General features: G+C 37.2%; 3 protein-coding genes across 7 annotated transcripts in view; 1 reads left to right on the forward strand and 2 right to left on the reverse strand.

Moving 5' to 3' along the window:
* The window catches only part of LOC114757477 (protein TIFY 8), a 25,638-nt gene extending 6,567 nt beyond the window's left edge, over positions 1–19,071 (forward strand). Inside the window, exons 3-10 of one of the 2 annotated variants that reach the window (XM_028946540.1) lie at positions 13,352–13,362; positions 13,546–13,820; positions 14,632–14,665; positions 15,910–16,063; positions 16,162–16,610; positions 16,722–16,809; positions 18,491–18,668; positions 18,762–19,071. In XM_028946540.1, the coding sequence (XP_028802373.1) occupies positions 13,352–13,362; positions 13,546–13,820; positions 14,632–14,665; positions 15,910–16,063; positions 16,162–16,610; positions 16,722–16,809; positions 18,491–18,668; positions 18,762–18,862 (1,290 nt within the window). In that variant the 3' untranslated portion in view covers positions 18,863–19,071. Of the gene's footprint in view, positions 1–13,351; positions 13,365–13,545; positions 13,821–14,631; positions 14,666–15,909; positions 16,064–16,161; positions 16,611–16,721; positions 16,810–18,490; positions 18,669–18,761 lie in introns of those variants that run through there. The other variant, XM_028946541.1, reaches the window with a different exon arrangement.
* On the reverse strand, positions 182–5,328 carry LOC114757476 (cyclin-A2-1-like). Of its 2 annotated transcripts, none has more exons than XM_028946538.1 (12): positions 5,201–5,328; positions 3,736–4,090; positions 3,269–3,539; positions 2,826–2,947; positions 2,438–2,530; positions 2,123–2,256; positions 1,601–1,676; positions 1,389–1,465; positions 1,282–1,315; positions 1,046–1,195; positions 823–957; positions 182–571 (listed from the first exon to the last, which is right to left on the reverse strand). In XM_028946538.1, the coding sequence occupies exons 2-12, from the start codon at positions 4,030–4,032 to the stop codon at positions 509–511; spliced, it is 1,452 nt and encodes a 483-aa protein (XP_028802371.1). In that variant the 5' UTR covers positions 4,033–4,090; positions 5,201–5,328; the 3' UTR covers positions 182–508. The 2 variants fall into 2 exon arrangements, with proteins under 2 accessions (XP_028802371.1, XP_028802372.1); XM_028946539.1 differs by having other exon boundaries at positions 3,736–4,095.
* Positions 6,782–11,407, reverse strand: LOC114757481 (photosynthetic NDH subunit of subcomplex B 3, chloroplastic). Of its 3 annotated transcripts, none has more exons than XR_003741568.1 (8): positions 11,111–11,407; positions 10,859–10,972; positions 10,461–10,514; positions 9,831–9,893; positions 9,655–9,717; positions 8,964–9,142; positions 8,406–8,582; positions 6,782–8,307 (listed from the first exon to the last, which is right to left on the reverse strand). XR_003741568.1 is itself a non-coding variant. In XM_028946546.1 (6 exons), the coding sequence occupies exons 1-6, from the start codon at positions 11,291–11,293 to the stop codon at positions 9,107–9,109; spliced, it is 513 nt and encodes a 170-aa protein (XP_028802379.1). In that variant the 5' UTR covers positions 11,294–11,406; the 3' UTR covers positions 8,746–9,106. The 3 variants fall into 3 exon arrangements, 1 of the variants encoding a protein (XP_028802379.1); XR_003741567.1 differs by having other exon boundaries at positions 8,392–8,582; XM_028946546.1 differs by lacking the exons at positions 6,782–8,307; positions 8,406–8,582 and having other exon boundaries at positions 8,746–9,142; positions 11,111–11,406.
* Positions 19,072–20,211: the final 1,140 nt, after the last annotated feature.

Genomic DNA, 20,211 nt, shown 5'->3' on the forward strand with positions numbered 1-20,211 from the left:
GTACAGCTACTGTATTCATTTTTTGGGTTTAACATGAATTTTTTTTATGTGGTAGGATGTTAATTTAAATTTGATTCAGATACTTTATTTGTGTAAATTTTCGCTTTTTAGTTTTAGGGAAGTAACCATTTTGTAACATTTTGATCACTCAATGGTTCTGACATCGCCACAACTCGAAAAGTGAAAGACAGAACGTAAATATATTTTTGGGCATTTTTCATTACACAAGTTTGGGTACAATAGGAACCTTGACAGAGAGAGCAACGAGGCTTGTTGCAAGAAAGCAACCTGAAGGGAGTAGTTGATGTTGATGTTAGCAATATCACTATTTGGTAGGAGGCTAGCAAGTTACCAAAGAATATTTAGCTCTAAAAGGCATTACATTACATACAGACCTACTGGTTGAAAACTATCTTGCTGTACCAATTTCACAGAATCGCGTCACAATCAGGCCCACAAGTCCCATTAATTGATCAAGTGATTCTTCTTCAGAGCTCTGTATCATCATCTACAATTGAGTCCCGAAAAGAGGTAGCACTGATTTTGCAGACAATGCTGCCACGCGCTTGAACTGTCAGAAGAGAAGAGAAGCAAAATTCACCGTCATGTCACTATCTTAAGGTCACCGCATTAATTCCAACCTCCTGCTATTAATTAATGAATGGACCGCATATGAAAGAGACTAGGGACCACGAAACTAACACAAGAATAGATTTCAAACAAGGTAACCTTAATGTGGGGGGAAGGGAACTTCACAGTATAATATATGCCATGAAAAGAAATAGAACGGGCCGGTCTTCTGTATTTTTGCGTGATTCTTACCTTCTGAAGTCTATATTTTTCACGTATCGCATTCAAGGAACATGACTTGGTATTGAGCTGCAAATCTTCCAGGGCAAGAACACTAGCTTTAAGTTGTGGGGTTTTGTAACTTGTGTAATGCTCTAGAGTTGGGCTCTGCAAACAGTACACGCAGTGGAAATCCTCTTAGAATAATTGACGCGCAAAAAAATAAAAAAAAAGTGCAGTCAGAAAAAGTTCAGACCCATGGGTGTTCTGACTGGTTGAGCGTCCATCTGGCAAGGAAAATAGCAGATGCAGCAACAAGGGAAGGTAGGAACTTGAGGAAGCTGTATTCAACAAGTGTAAGCTCTGCTAAATAATTTGCCAGGAATTCCAGTTCAACACAGGGAAGCTGTGCAAGACGAACAGATAAGCATTAGCTTATTGGTTTTCTTTATTTTGCGGTCAGTGTAATAGAACGGGCTAAAAACTTAGTACCTTGTAGGAACATTGTGCTACTTGGATGTATCTCCTGAAAGATTACAGCAGCTCAGTTTAACTGAACGGAATTTCCCAGAAATAAAACCTAGATTTATAATGTATACCTGAGAAATGTTTTGGTGGTGGGAACAGATAATTGAAAATGCAGAAGATTTAAAACCTCACTCTCCATTTTCAGTACCTGTCAAGTGTCAGTGATTCAGGTGTCTTATATACGACTTTTGATGATCAATGTTTAAAGTTTGATCAGACTGCTAAGTAATTCTCTCAAACGTATAGAAATGCCATAAAATTTATATTTCTCAGAAGTAAGTACCTCATCTCTCGTGTATGTATTATCCGTGATGAAGCAAAAGTCTTCCACCCGAGGAGCACAAATCTCTTCATACTTTCTTCAAGCCAAGAAAGAAAACAAAACGTTAGAAGCCCCTGAAAGGTTAAGAAATAACAGATGATATATTCCATCACCACTTATATGCAGCATCACATATGCTCTAAAGTTTCAGGAACAGATTATATCCATAATGTCACCTTCTTCTAACTTTTTACAGCCATGTGACCATAGCTTAACAATAGATATGTTGCCGCTTCAAAGTTGCGTCTTACGCACAACTAGCGAGTTGCAAAATTTGTTAGTTCTCAAGATAATCACGCTAAAAGCTCAACACAATGCCACAGAATATATCACATCTGTGAAACGACTAACAGTCATCATTGTATTTATCTCCATATCCGACGAGGATGAAAAGAATGGTTGCCATCTATAAAGTGAATAAATTTAAGCATGAGAGAAATTGTACATTAAAGAATCAGGACCATCGCAAGGAAGGGAACTCACGATGCAATCAGCATGCAAGCGACACCGACAAGCTGAAGCTTTTGTTTCGTTGTTAAACTTATAGAGAGAAACCGGTCAATGAGATTCACAGTGAGGTAAAGAGTATCTGGAACAAGCCTATATTCCTCAGAAACCTGAAAGAAATATAGAGAAAATTAAACAATGAAGTTCGATGGCTAAACTCAGTTGGGATAGTAATCAGAATGTTGTTAAACTCTAACGAGAAAATATTAGGTCAATTAGGCTCTAGAGGAGAAAGTGAAAACATTGATAAGATTTTGATTCATAACATGGGAAGAATACTGAGGAACTAACCTCCACAAGCCAATCAATCAGAATTCCGCGCATGTTTGGATTGATATCCTGCTGCAACTTCTCCATGTAATCAGTTGATGGTCTTCTTTCAAGCTGGATTCCCAACAACTAACATCAAACTACTTTTACTGAAGCTTATTACTTTTCTCATACCACTGAAAAATCTTTGTTATATAAAGATTCTTTAGGCAACAATATCAGAATATTTCTAGAAGAAAACTTTGAGGTTCTAATTCTTATGTCCTGAAAGAACATTATTATAAAGCTATAATACTGTCAGATTGGGACGACACAAGATAAGGAACATTTATTACTTGTCACAGATACAGAAGAGCATAGAAGCAATAATCAGAAGAAAATGTCAAAATGACAACACCACAACACAAACCTCTGTGACACGTATGTTATTGTATATATCTGGGGCATATAAACTCCAAACTTGAGAATCCTTTAACTCTGAATCAATGTCTACAATGCCCAAGTCATCCGAAGCTCTTAGTTTCCCTATTTCTGCATTAACCAATCAAGATACTTTCAGACTTCGTTGATTAGGGGTGACAACGAATAAAATTTGGATGCAGGCAATTAGTGGGTTGCTCTTGTAACGTCTTAAGCTTTAGAAAAAGGGGAGCCACGCAAAATGTTCTTAAATAAAGGAAAAAACATGCAGAAGAAAAGCTGCAAGCTTGCACTATAAATCAAATAATAACCTTCACGCATTGAGCCTTCGAGGAAAATGTCATTTATATAATTATCAAGTCATAGCATAGACCTGTATTATAATGCAGGCGAAATAGAGATGACTGGTGACCCATAAAATTATTAGAAAACCTTTATCTGGAGCGGTCAGGATCTCATCAGACATCACAGAATCCTGCGTTGAAAGCATGGGGCCTGCCGAGAGACAATCTTCTGTACCATTGGACATGCATCGTTGTGGTGGCATTTTGTCTTCTAACTTAAATGCATTAGTGGTGTTACGTGATTCTACCATCCTTATTTTGGATAATTCTTCAGCTAACTTTGTTTTAACGTCTTCTTGTGTCGATGAAGCTTCTGTGGATACAACTGAAGCTGACTTTGTGTTTTTACCTCCTTTTGCCTACGTAATGGACATCCAAGTGGTATCATCAACTGACACCACCATATCTCATGATAATATATGAACGTTGCAACTCAGTAAAACAATGACAAATACTCAGCGAGAATAGTTCATAATACAAAACAAAACAGTAGATGTACAAACTATTAATAATTTGGCATTTGCCTTTGCAACCTATGAGTTGCTTCAAGCATACCTGAAAACTTGAAGCGTCAGTACTTTTATCATTTGAATTTTCACAGATGTTGGTTACATCTCTGAGCACTGCCCTCCTCTTATTCTGGAGACCGTCCATAGTAACGACCGAAGCTTTGTTCTCATCAGATGCTGCTCTTTTGGACTTCGTTGGATGGGCGCGCTTCTGTTCTTGCATAAAGGATGGCCTTGAGGAAGGAGGTATGCCTCCCAATGATCCCAAGGCTCTGGCCCTTGCTCTAGTGATTCGGACTGGAAACTTTGCATCTTCAGCATAAACAGTACTTTCCTTGTTCATTTTTGTGTGCCTTGAAGAAAAGCAACCTGATTGCTTCAGACGATAATTTTGTTCATGCCTGCTCTTCAAAGATCAAAACACCATGAGATAACAGCAATAAACACAGCTAGATATAACAATTTCACAAACATTTGTGCATTCACTTAGATGTATGTAAGGCGAATGTTATTAGTGAAAATTCTTGTTTTTCCCAATTTATCTTACTTATCATATATGATATTTTTGTTTGTACCACCTTGTTGGTTGATAACAGATCGTAAAATGCAATTAATGTTGTATACAAGTGCACTCTAGCAAACACATTGTATCAATGACACAGATACATTCTGCAAAAATTATTTTTCCTAAATCCCTTAAACGTTCCCGGATGTACTGTAATCGTTTGAATAATACCTTTAAGAACAAAAGAGAACGGGTTAAGAAGAGAATATTATAAGCCAGCGTAATAGTTAGAATCTGAATCAGGGTACATATCTCCTGCCTGGTAGCTGGAACCGAAGAAACTTGCGATCATAAATAAAAATTATAGAATGCGATTCATGAACAGAAATAAGGCAATGCAACAATGCTCAAAGTCTAGTTTTTTTGTGCTCAATGCGCACTTTTCTCAGTACTAAACCTAAGAGAATTTTGCAGATTACAATAATTTTATCTGCTGACACGCATGCCCGCGGGGTTTTCTGAGCATATTCTCGAGAACCCAATCAAGAGCCCTGATTTAATGACAAATGTTATTTCAACTCCAGGCATGTTCAACCTTTTAAGTTTTATAATCAAACACAAACGAAAATGAGAAAAACTCTCCAGCATTAGCTCCAATCAAGTGCAGCTGCAAGTTAGAAGGCAGGTAGAAAATTCTCCAAAAATTAACCACAAGAAACGGATTCTCTGTTCCCCCTCAAAGGAGACAAAAAGAAGATAGGATTCCTGAAAATACGAAGCAATGCAGCTCAAGCCCAGATCCACAAACTAGAACCAAAAAGTACAAACATTTTCGTAACAAAAGCTCTCAATCAAGCTCCAGTGCTCCACTTCACCAGAAATGATAAGCTACATCCAAAAGAATAAAATCCCAGAAAGAAATTTTCTTTTTTGTTTCAAAAACAAAGAAACATTTTTGGGGGGGGGGGGTCATTCATCCACAAAGAAGAGTGCGAGCTGAACTTACTAAGTTACTGGGAGTTCTCGACCTTCAACGATGGGCTGTGAGAGCTCTAATGGAAAGGGGAGGAAGGAGGAGAAAGAAGCGGTGGGTGAGAGCGTATGAAATGGAAGTGAAGGGCGGTGAGAAAGATAGAGGCAGAGACAGAGTGATTAGTGTGAGAGGACATTGATGTTGATATAAGCGGAGCGGAAGCGGGACGTAAGAGAAACAGTTCAAACTTCAAAATTGCGAATTGCCCAAAAAAAAAAAAGAAATAATAATTTGTTTTCTCTTATTACACTCTCGAATCTGGTGTTTCCGCTATGCCCCTTTTGACTTTTCTGCCCACGACCTTCGTTCGCTGGACGCTTCTAAATTTCTGATGTTAAAAAACTAATAATTATAATAAAAAGAGAGAGAAAACGATAAAATTAAATTTGAATTTTTCCTTCCTCAGACATTCGAATTTCTTCGCACGTAAAAAGTTATAAAAAGAGAGAGGGCACTGAAGTCTTGCTTTTCAGGTTTTCCTTGGTGAAAAAAATTCTCCAGTCAAAACTTTTATGATTGAAATATAATTGTATAAAGAAATGGAAAGGATTAGTTCCAGGAATTACACGCATAATTAGCATGGAATAACATTTTCGACTTCGGTTAAATTTAGAAATGATTAAAATATTTTTACTTTATTCTTTTAAGAGGGTTTGAACTTTAAGCACGCATTTTCTTTCTTAATTTATATAGAATACAGATGAGGATCACTTCAAAAAGGAATGACTCATTTGAAAAATCTTGTAGATAAATGTGTCCGAATTACTAGATTTGAGAATTTTTCTGAGGCGTTAAGAATTGAACTTGATATCTATTAGCATACCAGCGTGGAAAATCAATTTTTCAGATTAGAAGTAAAAACGAAATTACTCTAATGATGGTCATCCTTTAATAAATTCAGACCATTTATAATTTATAAATAAAATAAACTCAGACCAACCCCCGGAAAACATGGAAATTGTAATCTCGTTGACCGAAATGTATTTTTCTCTATAGATTTCAATTAAATGCTAAAACGAAATTCATGACCAGCGTTAATGAGAATCCATATAAGTGGAAAGTGGGAAATTGCTTGACTCGCGGAGTGACCCTGCCAGAGATGGTTATGTGCATGACAATATAATTGTCATTTATTTTCCAAAAACAGATACTCTTCCAGTCTTAAATATAAGACCCTTATACTAGTGTGTATAAAGGCTTTACATTTAGGATCAGAGGAGTATAAACTATTGTAATAACTACGTAAATAGAATTGTATAAGAGGTCAACGAGGCTCCATTCTTCCCAGCGCAATTTCAAGTTTGTTTTTTTTTTTCAAGTGACATTTTATTATATGAGACTACTCATGAATAACATTAATTTCTATATTATTTTTATTCTAAAATTGAATATTTAATATCATTAAAATCTATCAAAACCTGGTAACCAACGTTTTGACAACCATGCATGTGTTTTGTTTTTTTCTCAGCGCAATTTCGTAGCTATATCGAGGAACAATGATAATTCAATAAACTTTTCCAGTATGCCAACACAATAAACCCCAAAGAGGGAATTATATTCAATCAGAATTCTCACTGTAATAATAATAATGATCCCGACACCTCACAAGAAAAGGTCAAATCACCAAGAACTTTTACCTCTTAGTAAACCGGGCAGCAGATCTAGGGAAAAGATTCAAATTTAACAACAAAAGTTCAAATTTTATTTTATAAAAATAACAATATGATTGACTAATGAGTGGAAAAAAGTACAAAAGAAAGATATATGAATTTTGAATTGATTAACATGACCCGCTACAAGCAATATATTAATAACCAATAAGATCATCTAGAAGAGATCCTTGGATTTGTAATTTTAGTTTCACTCACCGACTATTAGAACAAAATAAACTATAATTTTAAGGTTTTAATTGATGTTCATAATTCAAATGCTCACGATGACGATGTAGCATCTTGCTACTGGAGAAACGTAGTGAAAGAGGGTTGGTACACTAAACTACACTTGGGGTCCAACCCTAGGAGATTGGCCCACTAAAGCTATTGATAAATGTAACCACCACAGGCAATGGTATTGAATGAATGAGGCTGACGACTTGAAAACCGAAGAAATGGAATCCACCTATAATTCTGTGCCCACAACTTGCAAGGGTCCCAACAAAATCCACGAGGTTCAGCACCTTCGGCCGCGACAAATAGTTTAATTAAGAATCACTAACAGGTGCTCATAAACTAAAAAATATGTTTCAAAGAACCATAATGGAGACATGGACTAGGGCCAGAGCCACCATAATGGAAACTTCACTAGAACCCAACACAGTGGTCTGGTATTGTCTCACTTCCCCGCTCCCCCATGTATATAATAATAAGAATAATGAAATGGATAACAAAGGGACGAGACGCTATTTGTGCAATCTTAAAAGCTGAAGGGATTAAGTGGGGGCATTCATTGATTGACAAGATATCTCATTCCCACCTTTTCAAAATTTTAAAATCAAAGTTGGCCCAGAGATCCCACCATAATAAAACCATTTCTGACTTGGCAATCTAGCTCTCCAGGAATCTCAGACGAAGCGCGGGTGCAAAACCCTACAAAAGCCCAGGATAGGTGGCTTCTTTGCTTCAAGAGAAAAGGCCAAAGAAAAGCTCCAAAACGCTCTCTATATCAAAGAAAAAAAGTGGGCGAGATTTGAAAGCAACCCTTCTGCTCCTTCTTTTTGGAGTAAAAGCAACTTCTCAGACTTATCTTTCCAGCCCCATACAGAGAAAGTAACATCTCAGTGAATTTGAAATTTCTGAAACAGCAAGTAATGACTAATAGGGGTATAGATTATTCATTGAGCTTTTTTTCAACAATTGCTGCTTGCTTGGCCAAGAATTGAGATGCAGAATACCTACCATAGGCGCCAGAGGCTCCAATTTACTGTCGCACCGCTTCATTACTTTTCTAGATATAAAAGATAAAAGCAAACATTGACTATACCGGACACAACTCTTTCAGGCATTCAGCGCTCCAGCGGGCCATCAGCATTGCTCGTGAAAAAGGATATCAGCGTGCGGTGGATGCACATGGGACCTTCAAATCTGTACAGAAGCAGCAAAGAAAATCTCAGAATGCTAAATTGCTGTAACTCTAAACAAACTAGAGGATTGGGAGGAAAACAGAACTTACTATTATTAACCATGACTACAGGTCAGTGGTTGGAAAGACGAATTTGCAAAGGGGCTCAGTGAAAGTTTCTGCAGCTCAGCTATACGCATCAAAATCAAGATCCGAGCCAATGCTCCAGTCCAGTTGAACCAAACGTCTGGTCTGAACATATAATCTCTAATTCTCCTCACTGCTCATCAATACTGTCCTATTCGACAAATTAGAAAACTACGAATATTTAAGAGTAGGGCACTGTCACTTGGATGCAGGAAAAGAACCACTTGAAGCTAACTAATGCCTCTGGATTTCGCATTATTTTGATTGTCTTCCCTGTCTTGACAACAGAAATTAATAATAAAAAACATTAATTGTAACATTACTCCAAACCTCCGCATCATCACTATTGGGATCAAATAGTTTACACATGGAATTATAGCATTTGGAGTTTTGTATATGATAGATAAACCAAGGAGTAAGCATTATAAAGCCGTTCATAACATGGAAAGGGAAAAAAAAATTACATTACACATAAATGCGCATTTAGTCATTTACATTCTAAATCATCGTACAATTTAGTACGACAAATGACCTGGGGTGATGCTTCAGGCGAGCGCTCACAAAAATATTTCCATGTCGCCTCCAACTCAAATAACCTACTCAATTAAACATATGGTGCTTCGAGGCTAAGCATCACAAGGTGCAGCTTGGTTTTTTCTGGCTTGCCCTGGCTTGTTACTTCTTCCACTGTGGAATCCTTTGAACAACAACCTGACAACTCATTGCAACGACATAAATCAGCAAGCATCTGTTTTTGAAGCCAGTTACGACATAACCAGGCCTTCAATATCGTTATACCTCATTTTTTTAGGACAGCCACAAAAATCAGTAGGGGTGTCCCCAGTCAATAATTAGATTTGTTTGCTTTAAGATGACAAAGAGTACGAAAATTGACTTCAGGCATATTATATGTGTCCACCTACAGACTTAACCTATTGATAAAGATGTTACTGTTGATTTTAGTCGATTATGATATAGTATTAGTCTACTGAAATTAAAAATAAGATAGCGTTATGTGACTTTTTAAAAATGATATCCAATCAGTGTAGACTTACTAAATAATCAAAAAGGAGGGGGAAAAAAATACTTTTATCGCGGATACAATCCTGAAATGTTCTGCACTACTAATACTTCAAGCAAAACACATCCTCCACGGAACACTCATAACGACACAAACATGAAAGATAACTATACACAAAGAACCATCATTTTTTAAGAACTACCTTGCCGGAATTCTCTTTGTTTCCAACAATTGTTTGACAAGCCAGCCTCCAGGATTCGGGTTTCTGTAGCCACAAGTAAAATACATAGCTAATTTTAACAAATAAATCATACTATTAGAACCATAGAGATGTCTGTCTCTGCGTGTGCAAGGGACAGGGGTAGAGACAGAACATGCCTTTTTAAAATACCGAAGTTCAGTATTTGTTCTTTCATTTAAAAGATCCGTTCCATCAATAATCTGCAATAGAAGAAAAAATAATAAAAATAATGTTTCTTAAAAGTAGATACTCGTGTGATGGAGACATCGTATGGATAGATAGTTCAGTAAAATTTGAACACTACTCAGAATTGAAAAGCCCATTGTAAATATAAATACAAAACCTATCGAAAAAAATGATATTTAGAAATCATCTTAACATCTAGGATATTTCGTGTATGAATTTCGTTTACTGATGTCATTTCAAACAAGCAACATATTAGAATTCATAAAATAAAAAATCAATCTCAGAGATTCCAAATATTTTTTATTGCACTATCACTATCAATCAATCAAACAGAAGAAAGCAAGTATGTATAATAAGACGCAAGAGGCGCACAATGACATGCCTTCTAGCTTTTTCCATGAGATGTCGATAAAATACTATTAATTTAGAGAGCTTCAGATCCACAAAATCCAATTTTCAAGCGGAATTTAATTCGAAAAATCAATAACCTTCACCCTTTTAAATTATAAGCTATGGGAGGCATTGGCCAGTACTACCAGAATTTCACAATGTGGCTCCAATTAAAAGCGCTAGTTATGTACCTCTACTATGCATGTTCCGCAGCTACCACCTCCCCCACAGTTCATCACCTTCCCCTGTTGAGACAGTGAAAAACCGGTTCGCAATCATGAAAAACACCAAAATACATAAACCCGTAAAAGAGCACTCATTATTAAGCAAGCATGATTAGTTGTGATTCAGGGAAAAAGGAAAAAGAATCATTGAAGCATGTAATCGATTTGACAAGGCCGTGCACACATAAAAGCTTATCCCAGCTGTAAATTTTACGAGTCTGTTGCATAAATTGATTTGTGAACTAAACCACGTTTATTCAAGAATTTTTCGAAATGCAAAATTGCATTGCCATGTGCGGGATGTGGAAATGATTAAAAGACGCTAAAACGACGTCGAACCGACATAATGACATATTGATACTTACATACGTGGCATAAAGCTCGATCTTGTTATCCAGCATGATGTTCCTCAGCAGCTTCTCTCCACTAATTGCCTTAGCTTTGTCTACAGGATACGATCCATCACTTCCCGGCTTCGGCTGCCAAATTTAATCTTCACTTGCTTATTCTTAAGGATCTAAATACAACTAAAAACACAAGCCCTCTCACGTTCTACAATTCAGCATTATTTTAGAATAAAGATGCATCAATTTCTAGATGATAATATAAATTGGTACCCCAATGAATTCGAGCTCGATCTCAGGCTTCTCGATCGGAGTTCCCGAGGGACTGCCGGCGCACAGGACTGAGCGGGGCCGCCGGCGGGGGTAATAGCTTATTAGATTCTGAGAGGTTCGGACACCTGCAGGCAATTCAGGTGAACGATGCGAAATGGCTGAGAGTATGTTAATGGAAGCCATTGTTGTTAAGTTTCCGTTGCTTCGAGCCCACGCTTTCCCCTTACGGGTTTCGACTCTCGCTACCTGTCCCGCGTCGACTTGTTTGGGTTCCCGCACTCTTATCTCATTCTCCGGTTTTGCTGGAAGCTTCGCTCCATAGATCCCCTCTTCTAGCAAATACCAAAACGACGCGTCGTTGAGAGATCATGAACCCTTTTTTAATCTTTGTGCACGTAAAAACAAGAAGTGGACTGAAAATATACTAATCTCTTTTGCAGTATTTTCTCTTTCAGGAGATAAAATTAGCCTATGATTGTTTTTATTTGGAGGTGTCAAGGACCTTTTTTAACATAAAAAGTTGTTTTTAGTCTATTTTTTTAAAATTTCATTTCGGTCTGCTTTGCCCAAAAAATTATCATAAATTCCAGACAAGTTAAGATTTCAGATCAGTGCTTCATTTTTAAAACTCATTCAGGATCTAAAATGACTTCAAAATTTGTTGGAAGAATTTGAGAATCTTGAATTTATCAAATGAATTTTTGGAAGATTTTTTTCCCTTTGTATTTGAAAATAATTATATTCAAGACACTATCCAAATTAATTGTACATATCTCTTTCAACGAGTATTTGAATATTGATGCTTCATATTGTGAGGGATTAATTTCTTTTGTTAGACCAAATCTTATTGATACTTTTTTATAAGCATAATTATCTTCCTATTAAAGATTCGAGACATCATCAGATACTAAATGTAAGTACCTCTCTGAATGTGAATTGAAATATTGATTTTCACATTATCAAAGACTAACTCTTTTTATTATACCTACTTTCTCTTCATTATTAATATTTTTGGAAGGATTGATAGAATTTAAATGCATGCTCATTTGCTCGGGGGAAAAAAAACAAACTTCCTTGCCGACTTGTAGGCCCTATACATAACGAGTCGCCTTTGCATCGATGTCCTGTGTGAGAAAATAGGTATGGGCGAAGCCCGTACAAGCTGGCCTGCCGATTTCTCACTCACCTATATCTTATGAGGAACCTGCACAGATTACCATATCATTCCGTACTGTTTTCGTTATGGTTTTTACATTCCAAATTACTTTCTAAATTTTGCTGACTAAGATAAAAATAAAAAAAAAGGTTAGTGAATGCAAAATTTACCACATAAAAAGTTTGAATTTACAACTTCACTTTTAAGAAAATCTTAAGAAACATGTCTGATAAGCAAAATCCAGTCACTTATAAATAGAAAAATTTACCTAACATTTAACGTCAAATCCAATTTTTATTTCAATTAGTTAACAGTATCTAAGATAAACATATTGTTAGACGAGGAAATCCGCTACATAAAGATAACATTTAAAAAAAAAAAAAAAGCATGCAGATCAGCATAATTAGCGGACGGTGGATTGGGATCATTTAAAATGTACAAAGCTAGTAAACAGTGTGGTTTGTTCTTAGCATACTATTACTTCTGTCCTTAATACAAGACATAATTATTGAGTTGATTTTGGTTCTAAATATAAGACTTATTTATTATATTTATCAATTTTTTTAAATTACCCTTATAGATACTCCCTCAACCATAATCAAGTAAAAAAAAGAGAGGAGGTATTAAGAAAGATGATTACGGTGTTTTAGGAAAAAGGTATCATATTTCTTATAATTCACTAACTTATCTAACTTTTTTAATCTAATCATACTAGTTAAAGAGGTCTTATATTAAGGACCGGAGGAGTATATTTATAATATTATTTTTGGTCTTAGTTAACTAATTTGAGGAGATTAAGAAAAAAATTAAGTTAGTTATTTGTAATAAACAAGTATCGTCTTTCTTAATCTATTCTTACTAATCAAGTATATTAATTAAAACTATCATTAATAAAAGAACTATATTAAAAATATATATAAATATAAGAGATAAAATAATTTGATACTACTATATTTATGATCAAAATAAAAATTAAATATTAGATTAATGTCAATTATATTTTTTACCGCAATGTTAATGATTGATCTCCTGCTTCCAGCCTAATAAACAATTGAGGAAAAAGACAACAGGGGGGAAGGGGGGAGAGAGAGAGAGAGACAGACATGCGCCTATTTAGTTGAGCAGAGGAGTACAGTAGCCTAGAGAACCTTTTGCTTTTTATTGCTTTCTCATTCTCTCTCTCACATAAAAGGATTCTGATTCCTCTGTTTATCTTTTCTGGAGATCGTGCTCTTCTCTGCTTACATCTCTCTCTCTCTCTCTCTCTCTGCGTGTTGAGCGGAAGCAGCAATGGAGGGCGAGAAGGCCGCGCTACAGTCGTGCTGGTAATGGCTCAGCATAACAATGGCAACAACAGTGCGAGCCAACAGTTAGTGAAGCCTGTCTTCCATGATTTTCTGGGCTCGAAGCCCCATGATTCCCTTGTCGTTTTGGCCCCCAAAACCGCCAACGTGAGGCTGTCCGAGGCCTCGCCGTCCTCCACATCGGTGTCTGTTGCCGCCTCTTCTGCCGGTGGCCGTGGTCCCTTCTCAACCACATCCGACATCGGCTCTGGTGAGTGAGTCTCCCATGTGTTTTTAAATCTTCAGTTATTGCAGTTTAAATGGAAAAAGTAAACTTTTTTTGGTACCATATACTGCTATCCTTCCAGCATTTGGGTGGGCAGGGTTCAGAATTTTTTGTGGGAAGACCTGATTTTTTGTGTTTGTCTGTTGATTCTCATTCACTGTGTGTTCTTGCCATCCGTTTCTTCTCTCTTTCTCGCTTCTTCATAGCGTGGAATCTTTCTGATGGACTGATCTTAGTGAGGTCAGAAATGGAGTGGATTGGTTAGGTAATTTGTCAGGTCATCCTTTCCTGTACAGTATATTTGCATGCTATAATTTGTTTTAACATTTTTTCCCAAGTTGTTTTTATTATTCCCTCGAGCATTTGTCTAGTGTCAGCAAGAGCATTTTGTGGAAGGTTTTGTAAATTCAAGGTTTCTTTGTTCATAATTTAACTTTGCAATATATTGTTTGTTTTGGTTTTCTGCTTTCAAATACATGTGGAGAAAAGAACTGAATGCGTGCTTAGACAATACCAAGTTTTGAAACTCGAACTACAAAAATTATTCGGCATACTACCGTGTTTACCAACACCTGTGAATTGGGTGATGATGATATTTATTATTCGTCCTCGCATAATTATTGTATTGTTGTTATTATTTATTTTGATATTTCATAAATCAAAATGGGAGATTCTCAGTCCTTATCTTTTTTTTTTTTTTTTTTAACATCGAAATATATATGGCAAGCTTCTGTGGTCCTTTTTGGGTATTTTAGTTCTGAAAGAGTATGATGTTTTCTCCTCATCGATTTACTAGAAAGACAGGTAGGAAATCATCTCGAGGGAGTTCCATTTTATGCAAGGAACAAAAAACCGGACCGGGAACTCAACCGGTCCAGGTAGTGGGTTAAGGGTCACTGGTTAGACCGTGGTCGAACCGGGGTCGGACCGGTCATAATAAAATAATATAATTTAATTCACAAAATCAGTTAGGCACCTAAAGTTTGGATTAAATCTATTCCAGAATATATAATTTACAATCAAAATATCCATCACCAATCCACAACTAAACAAAAGGAATTAAATTATATATGTGAAGATCAACATCAGCACAACAGCAAAAACTAAGCTCACAGTATAATCAAAATTATAATGCAGAAGTACAGAACGATAGCTTCTCTTCTGTACAAAATTAATATCAAGTCAATCAACGACTATGGATCTTAAATCTCGCTCTCCTCCCTTCTCAAATCTCACAGCTATGGATCAAGTCAAACAACACTCTCCTCCCTTATCAAATCTGAAATCTCACGACAGCAGTCACAGGGTCATAGCACAGAGAGAAGCAGCTCTTCGATCTTAAAAAAAACAACCCAACTAAAAAGGAAAGGTATTGAGCTTACCCACAAGGCTAGAGCTCAATGCCTGAATCGAAGGTTGAAGCAGGACGTCCGTGAATGATGAAGGTGAAGCAGGATGGACTATGGAGACTCATGACTTGCGATGGGAGCTGTGAGGGCGAACGGTGAAGGCGAAGTCGAGCTACAAATCTGAAGCAATGTGAGCGGCGAAGGTGAACGGCGAAGGCGAAGGTGAAGGCGACCGGCGAAGGCGAAGTAGAGCTGCGAATGCGAAGCAATGTGAGCGGCGAACGGAGCCAAAGAGGAAGGAGTGCCATTGTCAGTGATGAGGCGACGCCATAGATCCGATTTTGTTGGGGTTCACGGCACGAATCTGGGACTTGGAGGAGGGGGAAGAGATCTCAGCGATTTGGTCACAAATGGCCAAATGGGGAGGACTGGAGGAGGACCGGCAGCTTGAGTCGAGATTGGCACCCTAGGGAGGGACAAAGAGTTTTCATTCTGGTTTTTTTTGGACAAAACGACGTCGTTTTCTGTGGCTAGGCAACCAAAAAAAAAAACATGTGAACCGCCCAACCGGTTTTTCCCGGTTCAACACCGGTTTTTACCGGTTGGACCGGTTCCCCACCGGTTCAAACCACCTCCGGTTTTTTCTTCAAACCAGACCGGACTAGCGACCGGTTCACCGGTTTTCCGGTTGAACCGGCCGGTCCGGTCCGGTTTTTTTTACCTTGATTTTATGGACCCAGGAGTGATTTTTCTGACACTGGGTTGAGCAACAGGCTAATAGGAAACAAGAGAAGTAGTTCCGAGTCCGCTTTCATGGGATCCTCCAGAGATGCCTTCCAAGTGGTCCCTGACTCCATTCAAAACTCACATTTGATGAAAGTATGATATATGACAATTTTTCTTCTCCTACATTCACAATAGCCGCCAATAACTTTCCCGTTTTTTATTCTTTGATACCGAGCCGTGTTTATGTTTAGATGTTCCGGAGTACAGCGGGAGGAGAGCTTCACAGAAGGTCTAATGATGATGAAGTTTTTCTTGGCATGCAGTCACTGAAGCCAACGTCAGCTTCTCAGATATTTCAGCCTCTTGCTGGAACTAAGTTTGATTCCAATAGATGGGAACGGTCTGTTGTTATGAATGCTGGCCCGTCTATGCAGCATCCACCACGTGGGGCTCAATTAACACCTTTTGCACACCAAATAGCTTCAAACAAGGTCAGGGAGACCAATATTGGTCCTTCATTTATCTCTCAGTCAGCTGCTGATGAAGGATCTAGAACTGGAATGAAAGGCCCTGGAATTTTGAGCTCTATAAACATCACAACTGCTGCGCCTGAGAAAACTCCTTCTGCTGTGGTGCTTGGTGGAGGCAGGCCAAAGCCTGTGATGAATATAATAGATTTAGAATCATCCACTCCTCCGAGGTAAATATGGTGAATACACTTGTCCCGTTTATGTTTCATGATGCTATTTATTTTCAACTTCTTGACTGTGTGAAAAGAAGACTGATTATTTGTAACTTTTATTGACTACAGCCAACATGAGTCAAGATCTGCCAGCTGCCAGATGACCATATTCTATGGAGGTCAAGCTCATGTGTTTGATAATGTCCACCCGAATAAGGTCCGATCCTTGATTATTAGTGGCGGTATTATTCTACTGTGTTTAATGTTCTTAGGCCTAAAATTGGTCTGTATATATGTGAACTGTTGCAGGAAAGTATTTCTGGTTTTAATGGTTTACTCTTGAATTTATTTCCATGATTGTCGTTCCTCATGATGAAACTGTTGAGGCAACAACTTTTGCAGATCCCCATTGCGTGAAACGTTTAAACTCAGTTCAGTGATTCTGATTTAATTGGAAAAGATGTCTGGCCTTGATATTATAAGTTCTTTCTGTAGATGTGATGTTATTGGTGCAATAATCTACTACGGCCTGCAGAATCTGGTGTGTATGTTGAATTTGTAACCGTTGCTGAAAAAAGGGTAACTATTTGCATAAAATGCTCATTGACCTGGTGAAAGTCACTGTTGAAGATTACCTATTGGCAGTTACTAGTACAATTATTATACTTTTTAATTTTATCCATGTTTATATCTAGCGTAGGTAACAAGAATATATACTTTAATTTTTATGCAGAAAGTAATATATGCTTGGTGCATTTTGTTGTTTAATTCATGGCGTGTGGTAAGCAAGTGGTTTGTAGTGTTAAATCCTACTAATCTGCACCTAGTGGCGTTTTTGTGCATGAAAGTGATTGCCAAAACTCTCTGTCACCTGATTCAACTTCAGATAAGGAATTTGGATCTTACTTCAAAATGAGTGGAATATAGGTACTGGCAGTAAAATATTATGTTGGACTGCCACTCACATTCCAAGGACGAATTGAAGCCTTTTTTTCGTTTTTTAGTGGAAAGGAATTGAAGCTTCTGTTGTGGTAATACTCAGTACAAAAGATTGATGAGCATGCTATATACTCCTTATCCTAATTGTTTGCGTTTCTATATTTCAATTTGGTTGGTACCTGACAAGTTTGGTTTGGAATCAGGTTTCTTTTCCATGTTGGTTTGCAGGATTTCTCTTCTACCAGCTTTTCTGTGGAGAGACTTGATAGTATCAAGGATGTTTTTTGTGCTTTTGTCTTTTTGTGTGTCTTGATTCACATTTTTGTCGTTAACTTCAATCTATTTACTGATTTGATAGTAGCTAATTTCCTGGAATGCCATGTCTCGGTGTTTATTTTTCACCCGCGGGCATTTACATTTTTGAACCATGCTTTTGGCATTCATCAAAAGGCTAGAGCGAAAAATGACATAGGCTGTACAGCATATGTGGCTTAGAATTATACAAGACAAACTAGAAGTTAACAGTAACTGCTATGTTCTCTGTCAAGAATCAAGACGTGTTGATGCTGAGCATAGTTTTGTTCCTCATCGTCTTGAACTTTTCTGCAACATCAGTATCAGACAATCTGGTCATTTATATTGCGTTCAAAGATGATAGTGATGTTTTGCGTAATTTTGTGCTGCTTCTTTCTAGAGATTGTATTCTACAAGTCTCTATATGAATATTGCAAACAGGCAATTACAATTTACTAGGTACTTGTGGCAAACATTTTACACTCAATCCCGTCTAATTTTGCTCCATACTCTGTTTCCGTTCATGATTATTCATTTGACTTTGACTTTGCATGCACACATGTATGATTGCGTTAATGTGGGTTTATGCGTGTGCATGTGTGTGCGCGTCTGGCTGGGCGCGCGATATAGCTATGGCCACTGATGCAGACGGATGTTGTTTGCAGGCAGATGTTATAATGAGCTTAGCAGGGTCAAATGGAGGAAGTTGGTCCACAAGCACATGCTCGTCCAAGCCTCCTGTGAAACAGCTGGTTCATGATACTGCAGAAACTCAAACTGGGAAGCTTCATGCCATTCCCTCTGCTGATCGCTTCACTACTGCACCACCAGCACCAGCACCAGGTATTCATTCCTCAACTACAATTAAATCTGATATGACCCTTGATTTATTTTCTTCAATTGATTACGGAATAATGTGAACCTGGTTGATTTTAGGGCGACCTCAAGCAAGTGTTGCTGCTAAAGAAGATACGAGAAAAAACCCAGTTGAAGTACCGGAGCTAGATCCCATTTCGCAAGAGAAGAGAGCCGAATGATGGATTTGGTTGATTGGTTTTGGATCTGTCTGATTAAAAACAAGTCTCTTCTCTCACTGTTATGATTATTCCTATCATCATGAGCTTCATTCTCATCCTCATCATATCAAATGTTTAAACAAGTCCACCAGGAATATTCAATGAATGTGTGCAAGTGCCTTAGAATTGTTGGATTATGACTTTTAGTATTAAAACTGGTGATGCCCAAAGGAAAGAATTCACATATCTAACCAAAGAAAGCGTAGTGTCGTTCATAATTCATAGCTCTGGCCTGACAATATGTGTAAATGCAGATAATTTCTTTTGGAGGATTATCATAAATTAGGCTTGGTGATGTTCAAATTTGATTCAGTGATGCTGAATCTCGTATAACTAAACAAAAAATAGTAATAATGAAGAAGATATTTATTTCTGCAGTTAAAGAACCATGAAAATACTTCTCTCTATCTTACAAGAGCTTGATCCAGCGCCTTAGTTAATTAGATTTCCCTATAGAAAATAAGCTTAATAACCACATCCTGATGGTGCCAACGGGTGGGGATCACAATTATTGGATCTTCCTGGGACGAAGCTAAATGAAAAACTATATAAGCCACCACATGTTAAACACACAACACATAATTTTTCATGTTATTAAACGCCATTAACAAAATCTTTCGGAAATATGGGTTACATGACTGGGCCAGAAAAGGCTCATTTTTATGAGTCGATTTTTAATTTTCAACCCAATTATTTGGGAAAATATGAGTTATCTAAGCTAACTCATAACTTATCCATATCCCTGGCTCTAATCACTATTGCAGATGTAAGGGCGTATTGCCGTAAACGCCTTGCTGGGCACACAACAAGACCGTGCTTATTTATATATAGTGTGGCAAAAATAATAAATATGAATTTTCTTGATTTGCATGTGATTAATATTTTAAAAATTACCATGTATCCGATGAATTTGCACCGGCTTTCCTCGAATTCTTTGAACAGTGATATGCGTGTATAGATAGTTCAGAAAATTGCTCATGAATAATGCTGAACGAAGAAATGTATAATGATCAAAGTCCTTCTTTTTTTTTTTTTTCAATTTACACAATGATTATATATATTAATTGAGTGAATTATGTACCTTTGAAAGAAAATCTCATAGATAATGTACCAAGTTTAGTGTAGTTTTTTTATACACTGTACCAGGGAATAAATGACGCAATTCAATTAAATCCTAGAATGATATGATGCATGAACTGTAATTGGTACATGCAACATTAATTCAACTGTACATGTTATCGTATGAATAATAACATGTACATCTTGAAAAATCTCAGATAAATGTACCTAAAATAATGAAATTCATTGCT

This window comes from Neltuma alba, unplaced genomic scaffold (genome assembly GCF_004799145.2).
Source record: "Neltuma alba isolate B1F8T4 unplaced genomic scaffold, ASM479914v2 tig00010596_pilon, whole genome shotgun sequence".
Lineage (NCBI taxonomy): Eukaryota > Viridiplantae > Streptophyta > Magnoliopsida > Fabales > Fabaceae > Neltuma > Neltuma alba.